Source organism: Fusarium falciforme, chromosome 9 (genome assembly GCF_026873545.1).
Source record: "Fusarium falciforme chromosome 9, complete sequence".
Classification (NCBI taxonomy): domain Eukaryota; kingdom Fungi; phylum Ascomycota; class Sordariomycetes; order Hypocreales; family Nectriaceae; genus Fusarium; species Fusarium falciforme.
In genome coordinates, this window is record NC_070552.1 from 1,954,101 (window position 1) to 1,970,931 (window position 16,831).

At 54.1% G+C, this 16,831-nt stretch overlaps 6 protein-coding genes across 6 annotated transcripts; 3 read left to right on the forward strand and 3 right to left on the reverse strand.

Annotated features, from left to right (window-relative positions):
• Nucleotides 1-913: 913 nt before the first annotated feature.
• NCS54_01146900 (Proteasome subunit beta) lies at nucleotides 914-1,720 on the reverse strand (the record flags this gene model as incomplete). The annotated part of the gene is made up of 4 exons (XM_053156744.1): nucleotides 914-1,115; nucleotides 1,186-1,435; nucleotides 1,503-1,660; nucleotides 1,719-1,720. Coding segments are annotated over 4 exons (612 nt in total).
• Nucleotides 1,721-2,078: 358 nt separating this feature from the next.
• On the forward strand, nucleotides 2,079-3,815 carry NCS54_01147000 (Hypothetical protein; the record flags this gene model as incomplete). The annotated part of the gene is made up of 1 exon (XM_053156745.1): nucleotides 2,079-3,815. The coding sequence occupies one exon, from the start codon at nucleotides 2,079-2,081 to the stop codon at nucleotides 3,813-3,815; it is 1,737 nt and encodes a 578-aa protein (XP_053012720.1).
• A 446-nt stretch (nucleotides 3,816-4,261) lies between these two features.
• Nucleotides 4,262-7,572, reverse strand: NCS54_01147100 (ULP-PROTEASE domain-containing protein; the record flags this gene model as incomplete). Its single annotated transcript, XM_053156746.1, has 3 exons — nucleotides 4,262-6,308; nucleotides 6,362-7,500; nucleotides 7,558-7,572. The coding sequence occupies 3 exons, from the start codon at nucleotides 7,570-7,572 to the stop codon at nucleotides 4,262-4,264; spliced, it is 3,201 nt and encodes a 1,066-aa protein (XP_053012721.1).
• A 1,077-nt stretch (nucleotides 7,573-8,649) lies between these two features.
• On the forward strand, nucleotides 8,650-9,423 carry NCS54_01147200 (Signal peptidase subunit 3; the record flags this gene model as incomplete). The annotated part of the gene is made up of 3 exons (XM_053156747.1): nucleotides 8,650-8,795; nucleotides 8,854-9,135; nucleotides 9,192-9,423. The coding sequence occupies 3 exons, from the start codon at nucleotides 8,650-8,652 to the stop codon at nucleotides 9,421-9,423; spliced, it is 660 nt and encodes a 219-aa protein (XP_053012722.1).
• A 291-nt stretch (nucleotides 9,424-9,714) lies between these two features.
• NCS54_01147300 (5'-3' exoribonuclease 1) lies at nucleotides 9,715-14,138 on the reverse strand (the record flags this gene model as incomplete). Its single annotated transcript, XM_053156748.1, has 5 exons — nucleotides 9,715-12,209; nucleotides 12,262-13,560; nucleotides 13,608-13,917; nucleotides 13,969-14,062; nucleotides 14,134-14,138. The coding sequence occupies 5 exons, from the start codon at nucleotides 14,136-14,138 to the stop codon at nucleotides 9,715-9,717; spliced, it is 4,203 nt and encodes a 1,400-aa protein (XP_053012723.1).
• Nucleotides 14,139-15,076: 938 nt separating this feature from the next.
• NCS54_01147400 (Histone acetyltransferase type B subunit 2) lies at nucleotides 15,077-16,699 on the forward strand (the record flags this gene model as incomplete). The annotated part of the gene is made up of 6 exons (XM_053156749.1): nucleotides 15,077-15,113; nucleotides 15,199-15,252; nucleotides 15,309-15,360; nucleotides 15,419-15,934; nucleotides 15,985-16,470; nucleotides 16,525-16,699. 6 exons carry the CDS (start codon nucleotides 15,077-15,079, stop codon nucleotides 16,697-16,699), a joined length of 1,320 nt encoding a protein of 439 aa, XP_053012724.1.
• Between the last annotated feature and the right edge of the window lie 132 nt (nucleotides 16,700-16,831).

Sequence of the window (16,831 nt, forward strand, 5' to 3'; positions counted from 1 at the left end):
CAGAAAATCTAGAACCTGCTGATCGCTGTGCGTCATCCAATGGCAAATCAAACATGAAAAACTCAAAACGTGACACACATCCCTTCCCTTCCCTTCCTTCTCCGAACTCTTCCTCACCATCTCCGAACAAGCCCCAGAAAAGGTTCTCGGGGTTGACTTGCTTGACACCTGGAGGGGCTCAAAAGCAAGTGGGCACACATTTCTGGGGTCACGGCACTGTCACCCCATCGACCCGTGCTTGGCCGTAGGGCTGCTTGGCTATGTACCAGGATCGAGATCTTTTAGTACCGAACCATTGTCTGGTAGTACGTTCATCTTAATCTGACGGCATGCCTTGGGGGACAAGGGGATAGAGAATCTATACTACGTAGTAAGAACTATCCAGTTGCTTGGAGTTGACAATGATGCCAAGTCGGGTTTATCTAATCTAGATATCATTCCGTAGTCTTTGTTTCCCGTCGCCTACTCCGAATGGCTCTGTTGATTTCTTTGTTCGGGTTACACTAGGAAAACGCCTTCGTACAATTATGGATACATCGGCTGGCGATGACCGATGACCAATAACTCACTGAGCCAGGAGGGAACTTGGCATTCAGAGTCGCGAGTCTTGAGGGTTCAATATTATTGGTGCTGAAATCCCGGGTGCTAGAGTTGCACAAATGTCTTGTTGATAATGGATGGGATGCCAATATTGCACAGCAATCCTTCCTCCCTATCTATTGGACTCTTCTGTGAATCAATAGAGGGCCAATATAACGGGATGAGCTCCGCAACACTCAGTCGAGCTCTCATATCCATTAAACATGCCGCACTGGCCCCTGGAGGAAACCATCTTTATTGCAAGCATTAGCCCCTAAGACCCATCTAAAAGTACAGATTCATGTTTCCCCTTCTATCCGTCGCTGGACCCCGCTCAGGCGCTCTTCACCACCTTGTCGTCGTCAAACTCTATGTCAACAATCCCGTCCGCCTTGACCGCCTTGACCACCATGCCCTTGAAGTCAATTGGTAATCGGCGCTTCAGCTCGTCGGTGCACATGGTCAGGATCTTGATGCCCTGGCCGAGCGTGATATCGGGGTGGTGGTGCTTGTCCAGGATGGAAAGGCAGTAGTATCTGTGGGATCATGTCAGTCTGGGTCCATGTCTCGGGCACCTCGCCCTTCAACACCAAGGAACCAACGTACTGTGCGTATCCGTGCGCCGCATAGGGAACCTCGGCCAGCGACGCTAGGTAGTCGAGCCAGTACAGCGACGGCTTGCCGGTGATGGGATCGACACCTCCCATGAGGAGGTTGACGTTGTAGGGCTTGCGGGATCGCAGACTCGTGGCGAGCTCTCCACGAACAAAGTGCGCCAGGCCGGAGGGGGATAGGTCGGACTCGTTGCGCATAGAGTAGAGCTGGGCATTTCGTTGGATGTATTCGGCGAATTGGACTGCGAGGAGGCGTTAGCTGTCGTCATGGGCAGTGATTCAGCTCACGGCTGCTCGATGCTCCAGTACCTGTGTCACCGGCCTCTCCAGAGAATGCCAGGAGGGTATGCTTGTTGAGGGCTCTGGTCTTGTCGTCGGATGCCTTGAGGATGGTGGCGCCTCGCATCGCAGCCTTGGATGCTGCGATGATGGTGAAGTCCTTGCCAGTGATTCCCAACAGTACCTCCCTGGGAAGACAGCATTAGCAGAAATTACAGCTGTAGCTGCAGCTCGGGTGAAGCTCACATGTTGGCGATTTTATGATTTGTTGGGAGAGTGTTGTCGAGGTTGAGTGTAGACGAGTTGTAGTTGTCAGCCTTTCTTGGAGGTCCAGCAACAGCAGCAACCAAGCAAGCTCCCCCGTTAGGCTGTAGCGCTGCGCGTCAGTATCCGTGAGCTGCCCACGCCTGCTGCTTTGTGCCCCTCTTGACCGCTCGAGCCGGAAAAACTGGCCCCAGTCGTCAGCTCGTGATTCGCCGGGCGCTGCAGGTGGTTTTTCCGAGTTCCACTGTCGCTCAACTTTTTTTTTCAGACAGCCCAGAAATTTATTCGCAGAGGGTCAGTTTGAAGTCGTGAGCAGGCTGCCAGACTCACGGCGTCGCCACCATGTCTTCTTTCTTTACGGTTCCAGGCTCCCAGAAGAAGCGCAAGCGCACAGCCGCCCCGGAGCCACCAAAGAAGAGGCTCGCTGCCTCAAAATCCTCAGGAAAGGCACCTTCAAAGGTCCCCGGCCCCACCAAGAATCGAGTCGAGCGAGACGACGACGAGTCCATCTCTGGGAGCGATTCAGACGAGGATGACGAGAGCTACGACAGCGTTTCGAAAGACAGCGACGCCGAGGACCAGGATGAGTCGGACGACGAGGGAGAGACTGCCGCCGAGCGGAGGTTGCGGCTTGCAGAGCGATACCTCGAGAACGTCAAGGAGCACGTGGACGAGGCCGGATTCGATGCAGCAGACATTGACCGGGACCTGATCGCCGAGCGACTACAAGAGGACGTGGCCGAGACAAAGGGACGAGTGTATCGCCAATTGGCCTCTGAGCTGGCCATTGACAAGGCCACGCGCACCTTTTTCCGAAGCAACACCAACGCCGTCACCTCGATCGCCGCGTGCGCCCCTTACATCTACACCACTACTAAGGACCTATACGTACAAAAGTGGAAGACCCAGGACCTTCCGCAGCACCAGTACCCGCAGACGACGAGGCGGAAACCAAAGAAGCCCCCAGCGCCCCCGAGGAAGCAGCCCAAGCTCGAGACGTGGCTCAAGGGCACCACGACAAAGTCCAAGGACAAAAACTACCAGCGCCACACGGACCGCATCCTCGCCATCGCCGCGTCGTCGGACGGCAAGTTCGTGGCCACCGGCGGTGCGGACCACAAGCTCATCATCTACGACGCCCCTACCCTCAAGCCCCTGAAGGTCTTTACCCACCACCGCGACGCTGTCACTGGTCTGGCATTCCGCAGGGGGACCAACCAGCTGTACTCTTGCTCCAAGGATCGCACGGTAAAGGTTTGGAGTTTGGACGAGCTGGCCTACGTCGAGACACTGTTCGGCCACCAAGACGAGGTTCTCGACATTGACGCCCTTGCGCAGGAGCGCTGCGTCAGTGTGGGCGCGCGCGACCGAACGGCTCGTCTGTGGAAGGTAGCTGAAGAGACACAGCTTGTCTTCCGTGGCGGTGCTGTGGACAAGAAGTCTCGGCCGGCCGTCAATCCGCGCTCACTCCTCCACGAGGGTAGCATGGACCGTGTCGCCATGATCGACGACGACCTCTTTGTCACCGGAAGCGACAACGGTTCCCTCGCCTTGTGGAGTGTTCAGAAGAAGAAGCCCGTGTACATCGAACCCATTGCGCATGGCATCGACAAGCCCCTGGACCCTAAGGAGGCGTCAGCTGAGCAGGATCCAGACCCTCAAGTCGTCCCGCCCCCAACACCCCGCTGGATCACCGCCATAAAGACCATCCCCTATTCCGATGTTATCCTCACCGGCAGCTGGGACGGCCACATCCGCGTCTGGCAGCTGAGCGAGGACAAGCGCAAGATTGAGTTCCGCGGCGTCCTCTCGGCGCCTGGGGAAGAGGAGGAGGACGGAGCGCCGGGTCCCATCACGGGTGTCGTCAACGATATCTCCTTGTTTGAGCGCGGCGACCGGGGCAAGGACGGCTTGTGCGTCGTGGTGGCCGTGGGACGCGAGCACCGGTTAGGAAGATGGAATCCGCCCGTCAAGGTCGGACGGAACGGAGGTGTTGTGTTTGAGATCCCGAGGATACAGCGGCCGGCCGTCAACGGTGCAAGCGGGAGCTCAGACGAGGACGAGGAGGAAGATGAATGAGAAGCGTAATAGAGTCATATGAAAGCACTTATTTGAATAGACGTGGCGGAGACTGAACCCACACCAGATGTCACAAAAGCATACCCAACCTACATATCCCCCTTTTATTTCTATTGTACTTGTCATGATATTATTCGTCATTATGGAGTCTGGGCCTTGTCTTTAACTTGTTGGCTGGGTATTGGTTGTATCTTGATATCCTCTCTACCGTAAAAAAAGCCTTCGTCACTCTCATGATGTAAAAAACAACAACGCTCCTCTGCTTTATTGCTCTGATGCAAGGCCTCCAAACGCCCCGAGATGCCACACAATGCAAATCCTAGCTTCCCATGACAAGAATCACTCTCCGTACCTGTCTCGGCCAATGCTCAGAACCAAAAAATGCTATGTTCGACTCTACCCGTTTTAGTCGTCGCCTTGTTGCTATCCCATCCCATAGCTTGTCTTTAACTGGTGAGATCAATGGATCGATCAACTCCATCATACTGTGGCCCCCCTTCAGAGGGCTTGTCGACTTCAATGCTTGCCATGATAGTCGGTTCTAGGTCAATGACATGAACCCTGCTGGTTGACTTTGCTGAAGGAACGTCGCTCGAGACGGTAACAACCACGGGTGAACTGTTTCTCCTCATCGTCGAAGAAGTGCCAGGAGGCTGAGAAGGCGAATTGGCCAGTGTCTGTACAAATGGGGGCGGCGTTGACTTCTTTGCCGCTGCTTTCTGCTCAGGAGGGGACTTCACCTCGTCGGCAGACTTAATAGGCATCTTAGATGCACTGTTGATTGGTGAACAAGGCGCTGAATGAAAGACTTCGTTGGAACTTGAGGTCTTAACGTCGGTAACGCCGTTATCTTCCAGAGACTGCATGAGCTGTGGCTTGCCTCTGCTTGGTGTCTCAGGCTGTGTGGGCTCCTCAGAGGGCATCACCTGAAAGTATGCCGAGGTCTCGTTCGTCTTCTTGGTATCGTTGGCCACCGGGGTCTTGACGCCATTTGGCATCGGACTCTTCACACCCTGGTTGACTCTTGGTGTCCTTGGGCTTTTTGGTGGCACTTGGGGGGAAGATGGCACCGCCTGAGAAGACGAAAGGCCTGCCTTTGCCGCCTTGAGCTGCTTCTTCTGCTGCTTCTCCTTTTCTAAACGTTCATGCTGCTCCTGTTGCAATGTGAAGAGGAGGTTTCGGACCTTTTTTCGAATTTGTGAAGGTCGGATATTCCAGTTCGTCTGTTCTTTCTGGAGCAACTTGCGGACAGCTTCATCCGGGTCTTGGAGGAAATGTTCCATATATCCCAAGACAAAGACTCCACAGTCACAGTAGTTGTCCTGCTCGGGGATGTTTCGAGCCGTCATGCCACCTGGGGGGGTTGTGATCTCGACGCCCTTCTTGTGCTTAGCCTCCTCGACAAGGTAATCCCGGAGGCACTTGCAAGTTGGTGAGTGCGCGGAACCGAGAGAATCAAGGGTGATGATCCTGGGCTCGTCGATGCTGAACTTTTGGGTCCCGCCGCTCGACTTCCGCTTGCTTGTCTTGCTGGGAGCCTCGGCATTCTTAACTGGCGCGACATCCGAGGCAGTATCGCTGACGCCGTTGGTCGTCTGATCGTTGTTCGGCTTGGAAACCTCCTCATCGAGAGAGATTGTGGCAAGAGTTCGCTCGACGGGCGAGAGCTTTGGGGATCTCGTTGGATCATTATCCTCAACGACAATCGCCTCGCGCTCGCTTGATGGGGTTTTCTTTTCCGGTTGAGGTAGCAGTCGGGGAGCGTTGTAAATGATGGCAAGATACCAGTGAGCGTTCTCGTTGACAGGGACGACAATGTAGTCGTAGGAGAGGAGATCGATTCTCGCAGTCCAGGCCTTGACGCCGTCATAGTTGATCTTGGCACGATTCGACCTCAGCTTCTCGAAGAAGAATGTGTTGAAGATGTAGACCTTGTCCAACACCTCAGGGCGCTCCTTTTCCAGCTGAATCTGGAGGTAGCGGAGGTAGAAGCTGATGAGGTTGTCGTTGAGGAACTCGCCTTCGTCAAGTCTCGGGATGTCATCTCTGTCGACAGTGGCCCGGTTTTTGCCAGTTGGGGGGTATACCAAGGACCTATGCCAGTCCTTGTCCCAACCTGGATTCTGCATACTCCAACGATCAGGGGTTTTGTCACGGATCAGCGGAACTGGAGACGATCTTCTTGTCCGTCGGGTCTCGGGTCGTTGGCTCCGAGTGACCACAGGGGCCTCTTCCAACTCTTGTGCTTCCGTCTTTGCGTCCTTTGCTGGCTCAGGGACGCCCTTCATCTGATCCTTGAGTTTAACGGGCCTTTGAGTGACGGGTTCACCCTTGAAGGGATCTCTTATCTCTGAGTACTCGCCTGAGGTCTGTTCCATAACAGCCGCAAGCCGAGCTGCAGCAGGACTACGAATTTTTGGTTGTTTGTGCCCCTGTGCCTCGAAGTCCTTGGCCTTTTGGAAAACGGTTTTGAACTTGAGTCCGAGGGTTGCGCTGAATATTGTTAGTCGTTGTTCTCTGAGATGGACGTGACGCATAGAACTTACTCATCACTCTCGTCTTGTTTGCAGCACCCGTATAACCAGTTATGAAGGCAAAGAGCATCGTTCTTGCTTGCAAGCTGCATTACTAGGGTGCCGGGGCTTTCTGCTGTCATCGAGCGGGTGATGTGGATAAAGCAACTGTTTGTAGCGGCGTGTTCGATAGATTTGACTGATTTTTTCCTGATTTCAAGCCAGGGAGCATGTTCTACCGTCCCCTTACCCTCGTCAACGACCTTAGCAAAGTAGTCTCCAAGGTGAAGCTTCACTTGCTGGTCGGGCTTCTCTGCATAGAAACGGTATCGTCCACTAGCAGCCCCAATTACGGTCAGGTCAGGGTACTCCGGCATCTTCACTGCCTCTCGTCCCCGTGACACAGGCCGTAATGGTTGGAAAGCCGTGCGATGGATATCTCCTCGCTGCCTGGATCGGTTTGGAGATTGGGACACCAATGACGAAAAGTTGGTCGGTTTCTTTCCAGCGGGTAGGTTGTTACGTTTGTTTGGCTCTGAAAGCTCATCCGCAAAGTCATCGGCTATCTTGAAGCGCTTGGTAACTGGCGGCGCATAGTCCCCTGCTCGTCTTTTCGGCTGAGCAACAATATCGGAGACGATGTTGGAAGGAGGTGGATTGTCCTGTGACCAAACTTCCAGCTCGTCGATGTTGGCGCTGGAATGCCGATGTTGAGGAGGAAGATTGCGGTGTTGGACGGCGTGGGCGTCATCGACATCCGTAGGGCTGGGAGTCAGTCTCCTGCCTGCTCGCGACCGTCTTTGCCGGGGCTTCTTCATAGAATTTCGTGATTGTACATGGCGGTACTCTGAGATATCGACCGCAGTGGATGTGTTTTTGCTGGTGCTCGCGACGCTCAAGACGTCTATCGTGTCTGGCTGGGAGCCATCTCTCGTCAAGTCGTGAATCTGAGGTGTTGATGTGCCGGGCGAATCGTCTTCGACGTCTTCAATGGGTCGTTTTTGTGTCGCAAAGTAGTTTGATGTGAGGCCGGTCGATGCCCGCTCGTCTGCACGCTTCTGGCGCTTCGAAGATCGATCGTCCGGTGGCGGTGCTATTCGCGAATTCTTTCTGGTCGTCGGGCCATTACAGCTCATGGTGCTCACCGGCCCCTGCTGGCCATTGAGTGCCCTCTGCTCTCTGTATCAGCATCGTCATGTATCAAGCTGCAGACAGCAAGGTGGACCGACCAATCGTGAATTCATGTTTGCGCGATCACCCGGAGCGCTCCAGAGAGTGTCAGCGCGAGGATCGTATTTCAGGAGCGGTCCAAGGGCCTACCCATAGTCCGGGAAAGAGTTGGCGTCGGAGTGATAGCGAGCTAAGGGACTGCAGGCTGTGTGTTAGAGCTCTGCTCGGTGCGAAGCGAAGGACGAGACTGGGTCGCAGCAGAAAGAAGACAAGAGTAGTGCGCACTCCCATTGAGCCTTTTTCCTCCTCTGGTCCCTCAAAGGCGAAGACGGAGCGTGGCCCTCCAGCTTTCCACCCTGAAAAAAAAGTTGACGACTGGGGCAGGTTTTGGGGGTGGAGGCGATCGTCGGTGTCGGCGGTCTGGGCCGCTCGGCGTTGAAGACTTTAGCAGTACTCGGGAGCAGGCAGAGGAGCCGAGTGCCTGAAGGGGACGAAAGGCTTAGGGACGCATGCAGAGTCGAGCGCTGGGATCGAGGGGAAGGGAATGGCGTGCAGGACGCAGGTGAGGTGACGTGGGAGGAGATCTAAGAGAGATGGATGGATGGAGTGAACCTTCAGGTAGAGGCTGGAAATCAAGCACCGGGTGCTAGTGGGGACCGTCCTCTAAATTTTAGTGCCTCTTCGGGGCGTCGCAACCTTCGGCAGTGGAGACTGAGCCAACTGTCAGCCTCGCAGGGACCGAGCTGTTGGAATCCAGGGACCTGACGATGGGAATGAGCTGAACAGTACATATTTATGAGATGAAATGCTTTCTACACATTCTGAGGAACTTGATGAGTCTCTAAAATGGCCTTCAATTTTTTACTACAACTTATTTCCACACCTCTATTGTCCCAACTCTCTCGTCTGAAGCTTGTGTTTGTCGTCACAACCCCACAATGACCCAATCAACCACAAGGCTGAGACGCCACACCTCCAGCGCCTCAGGGACTGGCTCCAAAAACGTGGCCAGTAAATGTAGGTACTTACTTGGACCTTCAACACCAAGACGCGACAACGCATCGTCCGTCTTTAAACACCATTCCCCCCTCTTTTTTCTCTTCTTATAATACCAGGGGAATGCTTCGATAGCATTCGATAATTCGCCCGCCATGTATAACTCTCTCACCCGTGTTCAAAACTCGTTTGGCTTCTTCACCACCGTCGCATTCGTCGTCGCAGCCTTCATCGCCGCCTCCGATCTCCTTGCGCCGCGCATCCCTTCCACAGGCCTCATCGCCCCCACAAACGTCCAGGTGTACGTTTGCCTTCTCCCCGTTTGCTAGCAATCGCTGACAACTTTTATCTTGTTACAGTGTCAAGGGTCGTCCGCACTACTACAGCTCCAAGAAGGAGGAGTACGCCATCATCAAGTTCTCCCTCGAAGCCGACTTTTCGTCCCTCTTCACATGGAACACTAAGCAAGTCTTCGTCTACGTCACCGCCGAGTGGCCCGGCCCTGGCAATGCCACCAACGAGGCTGTCATCTGGGACTCCATCATCACCAACCCGAGCGCCGACCACCTGAAGAATATTGGCCCTGTTGCCATGAAGAAGCTTAAGCGCAGCGCCGAGGGCAAGTCCATTGACCCCAGCCGGTAAGTCTTGAACCAATTGCAAATCTCGCGAGCGGCATGGTCTGACAGGAATCTAGTGGCATCCTCAAGCTGAGGAACCAGAAGCCCAAGTACCAGATCACCCACCCCAGCGGCAAGGTTGCTGAGAAGGACAACGTGGAGCTCAAGGTGCACTACAATGTTCAGCCCTGGGTCGGCCTCCTCACTTGGGACCAAGGCCAGGATATTGGCCTCTGGAAGAAGTTGGCTGGCGGCGTTAGTGAGAAGTTCCAGCTTCCCGCCCTCAAGACCAAGAAGAAGAGCGCCTAGAGGAGGCCAGCTGTCATGCTAGTCCCTAAATCCAGATCTATAGCATGCTATGGCGTTTAATGGAGTGGGTAATCATCATTGAATTTCATGTTTATGGGTACAGTTTGGCCCAGACAATTATCTTCGTGATTTCATGATACATGCAGATATCTACATTTTGTCTATACGACTTGGTTCACATCCAACATCTCTCATGACACCATGTTTTAAAACCCAGACCTGTCAACATATATCGTAACACGTAAACAAGTACACGGTTCGTCAAGGCTGATAAACCCAAAGACCAGGCATCTAGCCCTGGGTTGCGTTACCAGCAGCCCCTCCGTTGCCTCTTCCACGTCCTCCGCGGCCTCTTCCGCCACGCCCGCGACCGCGTCCCCTTCCTCGTGGTTGGTCAAGGCTGGCAGGCGGCGGCACGTTGCCGTACTTTTGCTCTCCTGCATCGGGAGCGGGTGAGCCATGCAGGTTGCCGCGTCCGCGACCTCGCCCGTTTGAATGGGCACCGCCCCGACCTCGATGGCCATGTCCGTTGCTGTCCTGGCCCTGGTGTGCGCCATCCGGAGGACCGTTGCGGTAAACCAGAGTGCTGTGGACGAGGTTAGGGCCACCTCCACGAGCCCCGTTGCCTCGGCCACGCGAGGGAGTACCGTTCAAGGCTCCTCGCCATCCACCACGCAGGGGCGCTGGAGCAGGCGCATCTCTGTACTGAGGGTGGCCAACATTCTGGTACCCGCCCGCCGGGGCCGTGACAACGGGCCGTCGCTGTTGCGATCTGCTGGTGGTTGAGACGACCTGCTTGTCCGTCGTGTTCAGCACAGCAGAGGCGGCAACAGTCTGGCCACGGAACATGGGAGCTCTCTCGTTGAGCGTAGTTCCGCTCATGAAAGCCGTGTCCCAGACGACATCCAGTAGAAGAGCCGTGGCCGTCCTGCTGATGCCGACAACTGTTCCACGGGTGGCAATAGGCACCTTTCCAGCAGCAGAAACATACGTGACTCGGTCTCCCAGGGCAAAGTTCTGGCTGCCAAGCACCATCTCTGCGTCGGACGGCTTAAGGAGGGCCGAGCGAGGAACGCCACGCAGCTTCTTGATGTCAATCTCCTGGGAAGCGACATGAATCTGCTCTCCAACGGTGGCCAGAGCCTGGACGACCGCCGAGTCAAGCTGTTCGGCTTCCAGGGGAACACGCTCAAACTGGTTCGTCTTTTGCGCCTTCAGCCAAGCAGCGATTTCCTTGACCTTCTGAGACGCAACGGCGGGGTCCTTCCACAAGTCTGTTTCGTAAACGTCGCTCTTTTGGGGCTCCCTCTGGATGGCCGCGAAGAATTCAGGGAAGGTAACCATGTAGTTGGCAATAAGCTGGATCGCCAGGCCGCTGAATTCCCAACCGGTATGGGACTTTCTCGAGTAACCAAGTACCTTTTGCTTTCGGCCCTCAAATTTCAAGTTCAGACCAAGGTTCAACTTGAACCCACCAGAGTTGATGACCTGGTAGGACGAAGTTATCTTGCTCAGTACAAGAGGATGAACGCCCAGCTGCTTTGCGACGGCGAACGAAGGAGTGTAAGGGTTGTTGCGCTCCGCCTGGTGGATGATCTGCTTTGCGAACTCGGGCTCCTTATTCTTGAGCATCGAGACCACAATCTCTGCTTTGTTGTTGGTATGAGCAGTGACCTCAAGAGGGCGGCCGTAGGCATATTCGCCAAGGAAGAACGCCCGGGTGCCCTGTGGGAACTCTTCCTCGATAGGCAATGCTGCCTTCTCGATGAAGCGCTCGTCTTCGTTGACAACCTCGTCAACAATGGTCTGCGCAGCGTAGGTGCTCCTGAGGCTTGGGTTCTCAGCATACTCCTTGATCAATGCACCCTCCTCGGTTCTGATGAGGCCCTTCAGCATGTGGACATAGATGAGGCATTCAACTTGTCCAATAATGATACCGAACCGCTTTGAGTGCATGTTCTCAAGAAAGTCAGACTCCCTGGCCCAGTCGGCGGCTTCCCTGTTGTTGTGATCCTTAGTCACAATGTCTTTACCATTGTCGGCCAATTCATAGCTAAAGAGCTCGTCTTGGACCTTCATGACCTTGGCTTCCTGGAGGAATGGATAGCCCACGAAACAACGCTGGCCCAGCTTTGCCTTCCAGGTTTCTGTCTTGGTGCGATTCTCCGTATCAGTCAAGGTGACAATGATACTTGGGTTCTTGCTGTCCTGTTGGAAAACGTTGACACCAAATCCTCCGAGAAGCTGGGCAGTGTAGGGAAGAGTGTGCAGTGAGGGGAAGCCAGCAAGAGCATCAACGTTCAGCAAGGCGCCGGTTGTCAGTCCGGCAAGGTAATCGAGGCCCTCCATGTCGGGAAGATCGAAGATGTTTTCGATACACCGGCAGTTCTGAACCTCGGGGAAAACGCCCGGGAGAGGCGATGGGTAGACAAAGTTCACGTCAGGTGAGTAAGTGAACTTGAGGGGGACACCAAAACCGTTCCGAGCCTTCTCATCCGGCTCCAGGTTATCATTCTTTGTTGCCATAGCCGCCAACAGGCGCTTCTCATCAATGAAGGGGATCTTGACGACAGCTTCCCAGTCCATCCTCTTGCCGTTCATGTCCAGCTCAAAGTCGCGAGGATAAAAGTCGATGATGGGAGAGTCAGGGTTAGTCATGAGGTCATGGTAGACCTTGGGCACAATCTTCTTGCTTCGGTCTGGCAAGACACCCATAAGCTGTTCGTACGGCTTAAACGGTTGACCCTTCTGGAAATTGAAGTCGGCGCCAACACCCTTGGCAACATCTGTATCGTGTTAGTCGAAGACTAAAAGAGGCAACTCATCCTCTGTGCTTACCGGAGATGAGAGGCGCATAGTGATATCCGTAGAACCAGGGCCACGAGGCAATTCCACGGTAGTAGTAGTACAAGACCCATTGCAGGCCTTGAACGTAGTTCTCGCACAGCGCGATAAGCTCCTTGTCGTACTTTTCAGGAGCCCACTCTTCAAACTTCTGAAGGTAATACTTGGTCTTCCAGCCTTGGTACTTGTCTTGGTAGAGTTTCTCGTAATGCTTTTCAGCATCCTCAGGGGTCATGTCAACAACCAGGGCCTTGTCGTACGTCTTCATCACTCGGTAGGCAGCCAAATTGCCTTCCTCCTCCTCCTCTTCGTCGTCATCGTCAATCTTGGGAGGGAAGGACACGATGAGATGGCGGTGGCCCTCGTCGTCCTCCTTGGTAGACCATTGGAGGTGCATAGAGTCTGCTAGATCCTGGACGAACTTACGGTCAGCAGCCTTAAGGCTGGTGCCGAGATCCAGAGGCTCATCAGAGCGCTTAGAGATGTAGGGCCGGATCTTTTGCTTCCAAAGATCCCGTTGCGCAGAGGTGATGACAATCTGCCCCCCCTTGGGGGGTTTGCGCCCAGAAGCACCCTTGTTTCCAACGTCCTTTTCTATCTGTTTCGCGGCAAACCACTTTTCATCCGAAACATCGTTCTCGAAGTTGTCGATCTCGGTTTTCGACAGCTCGCCAAGCAGGAGCTGTAGACGCTCCAAGTTGATGACTCCATTCTCGTTGATGTATCCGTCACCCTTGGGTAGGATGGTCTTGTAGATCCTGAACATGTTTGCCAATGCTCCCTCGTTGATGTGTAGCCCGGGCAGGTTAGGCAAAAAATCGTTGCCGACAAAAAAGGCCATAAGAATGAAGTCGTCAATGACTCTTTCGAGGTCGAATGGGAAGCTGAGAGCGCCTTCTTCTTGAAGTTCTTGGAACTCCATCTCTAGATACTCTCGAACGATGCAAAGATGGAGCAAGTAAAAGTTCTGATGCTCAAGCTCCTTGGACTTGTTCTTCGAATCACGTCCAAATGTCACCTCCTCTCGAAGAAGGCAGAAATGGGGATCGTGGCTGAGGAGACCCAGCATGATCAGATCGGCATCAAGGCCGTAAAGACAATGTCGCACGTTGGGGTTGTAGGTGGGCTGAGCCTTGGCATTTCGGATGTACTCCATGATCTTGTGTTCTCCTTCACCAGGGACCTCGTGGCCGGAAAGCACAATCTCACAACCCTGCCAATCAGTATCCTCAGATACCTTCTTGTTGACAAAGTATCGCAGCTGCTGTGATAGCTTGGCCATGAATTCAGTGCCTATGGTCTGTTAGAACGTGGAATCATTCCTGTGAGAGTAGCCCTACCAGGGGTGATGCAGTTGCTGTCAAAGGGCTCCTCCTTGGGCAACTCGATGCCTTCGCGAATGGCCTTTTCACGGGCCTTTTCGGCATCGAGAGCGGTTCGGAAACGACGAGCACGCTGCTGGTTCATCTTGGCTCGCGGTGCGACACCGTCGATAGCCATGAAGAAGAGTTGCTTGGGTTTGATCTTGCCAAACAGATGTTCAATGTAGTTGAATATGCGGATGAACATTTCCTCCTCACTGAGGCGAAAGGATACGTCTTCACCTGCATCCTTGTGGGTACAGTTATGAATGATACCATTCATGTCCAGCTAAACCGCGGTTAGCATACAGCGCGACGAGGGCGTATCAGGATTTCGAACGTAGAGGCAGTCGAACTCGGGTATTCGGTTCTCTGCGATGAGTTGAGAGATTGCGGGATAGCGCTCAGAGAGCCATCTGAAGAACTTGGGGACACTGCGACCAGGAAGAACTCGAGTTAGCCATTGAAACTATGGAGGAGTGGCAGAGCCAGAGGAGGGACATACCCCATTGCGACGGGTTAGTGGGCGATTCTCAGCCCACGACAAAGTTCAGCAAGGCGGAAAAGTGATATGAAATTGGAGTCGGACTCCAAGTCGCTCGTACAAGTTGAGCGCAAAACGGTGAAAATCCTGTCGCAAGCGAAGATGGAAGACAAAAGTGGTGATCCGACACGACGCCTGACAGACAAGATGGAACAAGAAAGAACCAAGAGATCCGGAATCAAGCGCAGAGAGAGAGGACCGAAGAAAACTTCCTCTACAACGCCCGAAGGGAAATGAAAGATATGGCGGAACCAAGAGGGTCGGTGATTGCAACGAGTCGGGAGGCGAGGTTTAAAGGGAGAAAGGTTAAGGTCGCGACGATGCGTGTTGTCGTGACGATGTAGTCCAGCAGTCATGGAACTCAGTCGGGCTGGGGCTTTGCTACAGTAGCAAAGGTGGGGCTTCCATCCATCCCACACAAGGCGGCGGTTTGCCTCGTCGCTGATGGAGGGGCTTTTGCCGGCGTGAGTCAAGCCGGAGGCCGACAAGCTGTGATGCACCTCGGAGGTACATGCCAGCTGGGCAATAAGGGGCCTGCTCATTGGTAGCGCATAAGTACACTGCCCCATTGCCCGCCTGTAGCTGAGATCAGCGCCTGGAACATGCGCTAAAGTCGCAAAAAAACTGAGCCACATTCCATTCCATCAGTGTGGCTTGTGCTCGCTTTCACTGGCCGCCTTCCTCTGTCACTTTACGCGACTACATACGCGTTTAACCACCACCGCTCCGTACTTTTCAGCCTTCTTTGTGCGACGGCCTCACTCTCCATCTCCAGCTACTTGCATCTCTCCACCAACGCTTGTTTTCGTGACTTTCTAAAAGACCGTGAAGCAAGCAGCTTACTCTTTTCATCTACCTCATCTACGAACATTTCTTTTATCACTCCGAGAAAAGAAAGCCCGTCATGGCGCCCGCTCAATCGACGGAGCGCGATGTGGACAGTAAGTTGCGGACAGCCTTGCATCCACCATGTCCACCTTGGATGGGCTTCAATCGCAAAAAGATGGAGCGCTCACCAAACAATAGTCGAGATGACACACGAGGAGGAAGACGATCAGGGAGAGCGCCTGATTAACGAAGGTATGCATGCTAGTGAACAGCCAGCCACATTGACCAGGTACTGACCAAGGTCGCAGAGTACAAAACATGGAAGAAGAACAGCCCTTTCCTCTATGACATGATTCTTGGGCAAGTCGCATTACTCTATTCATCATTATAGCGCCATATAATCTGACCATCACAATAGAACCGCCCTCACCTGGCCAACCCTGACAGTTCAGTGGTTCCCTGATGTCAAGGAACCTGAGGGCAAGAACTACCGAATGCACCGCCTTCTCCTCGGCACTCACACTTCGGATGAGAGCCCCAACTTCGTCCAGATTGCTGATGTCCAGATCCCCAAGGCTGTGACACCTAACCCCAGCGACTATGACGATGAGCGTGGCGAGATTGGTGGCTACGGAAAGTCGGGCAATGTTGCCGCCATCAAGTGTGACATTGTCCAGAAGATCGAGCATCCTGGAGAGGTGAACAAGGCTCGCTTCCAACCCCAGAACCCCGACATCATTGCTACTCTCTGCGTTGATGGCAAGATTCTGATCTTTGACCGAACGAAACACCCTCTCCAGCCTACCTCTCTTGGCAAGATCAATGCTCAAATCGAGCTTGTTGGCCACAAGGCCGAGGGTTTTGGTCTCAACTGGAACCCCCATGAGGCTGGCCGCCTCGCCTCAGGTAGCGAGGATACTACCATGTGCCTTTGGTTAGTGTCTATCTGCCATCCATGCCTGTGCTATTAGCTAACATGAGAAGGGACCTCAACACCCTCAAGGCCGACTCCAGAATTCTGAACCCCGCCCGCAAGTACACTCATCACAGCCAGATTGTCAATGACGTCCAGTACCACCCCATCTCCAAGAACTTCATCGGTTCCGTTTCGGATGATCAGACGCTCCAGATCGTCGATGTCCGACACAGCGAGACCGCCAAGGCCGCTGTGGTGGCTCGCAACGGCCATCTGGATGCAGTCAACGCGCTGGCATTCAACCCTAACTCGGAGGTGCTCGTCGCTACCGCCTCGGCAGACAAGACGATCGGTATCTGGGATCTCCGAAATGTCAAGGAGAAGGTTCACACTCTGGAGGGCCACAACGACGCTGTCACATCTCTGGCTTGGCATCCTACCGAGGCTGGTATCTTGGGAAGTGCCAGCTACGACCGGAGAATCATCTTCTGGGATCTCTCTCAAGTGGGCGAAGAGCAGCTTCCCGACGACCAAGACGATGGCCCCCCTGAATTGTAAGCTTGACCCCTAACAGGCGGATGTTGTACTACGGCTAACAATGTCCACAGGCTTTTCATGCACGGTGGCCACACGAACCATCTTGCCGACTTTAGCTGGAACCCTAATGAGCCGTGGCTCGTAGCAAGCGCTGCGGAGGACAATCTGCTGCAGATTTGGAAGGTTGCCGAGTCAATTGTTGGTAAAGACGACGGCGACCTGCCTGTCGATGAGCTCGACCGATAGGTGAGGTGGAGGTTCGTGGAGAAGTTCCGGTCTTCATAGGATGAGGAGACGCAGCAGCTCTGGGAGCGATGGCAACAGAGGTCTGATTTGCCATCGACGCTGAAGCGTGATATATCCTAGAGTAAGATGCGG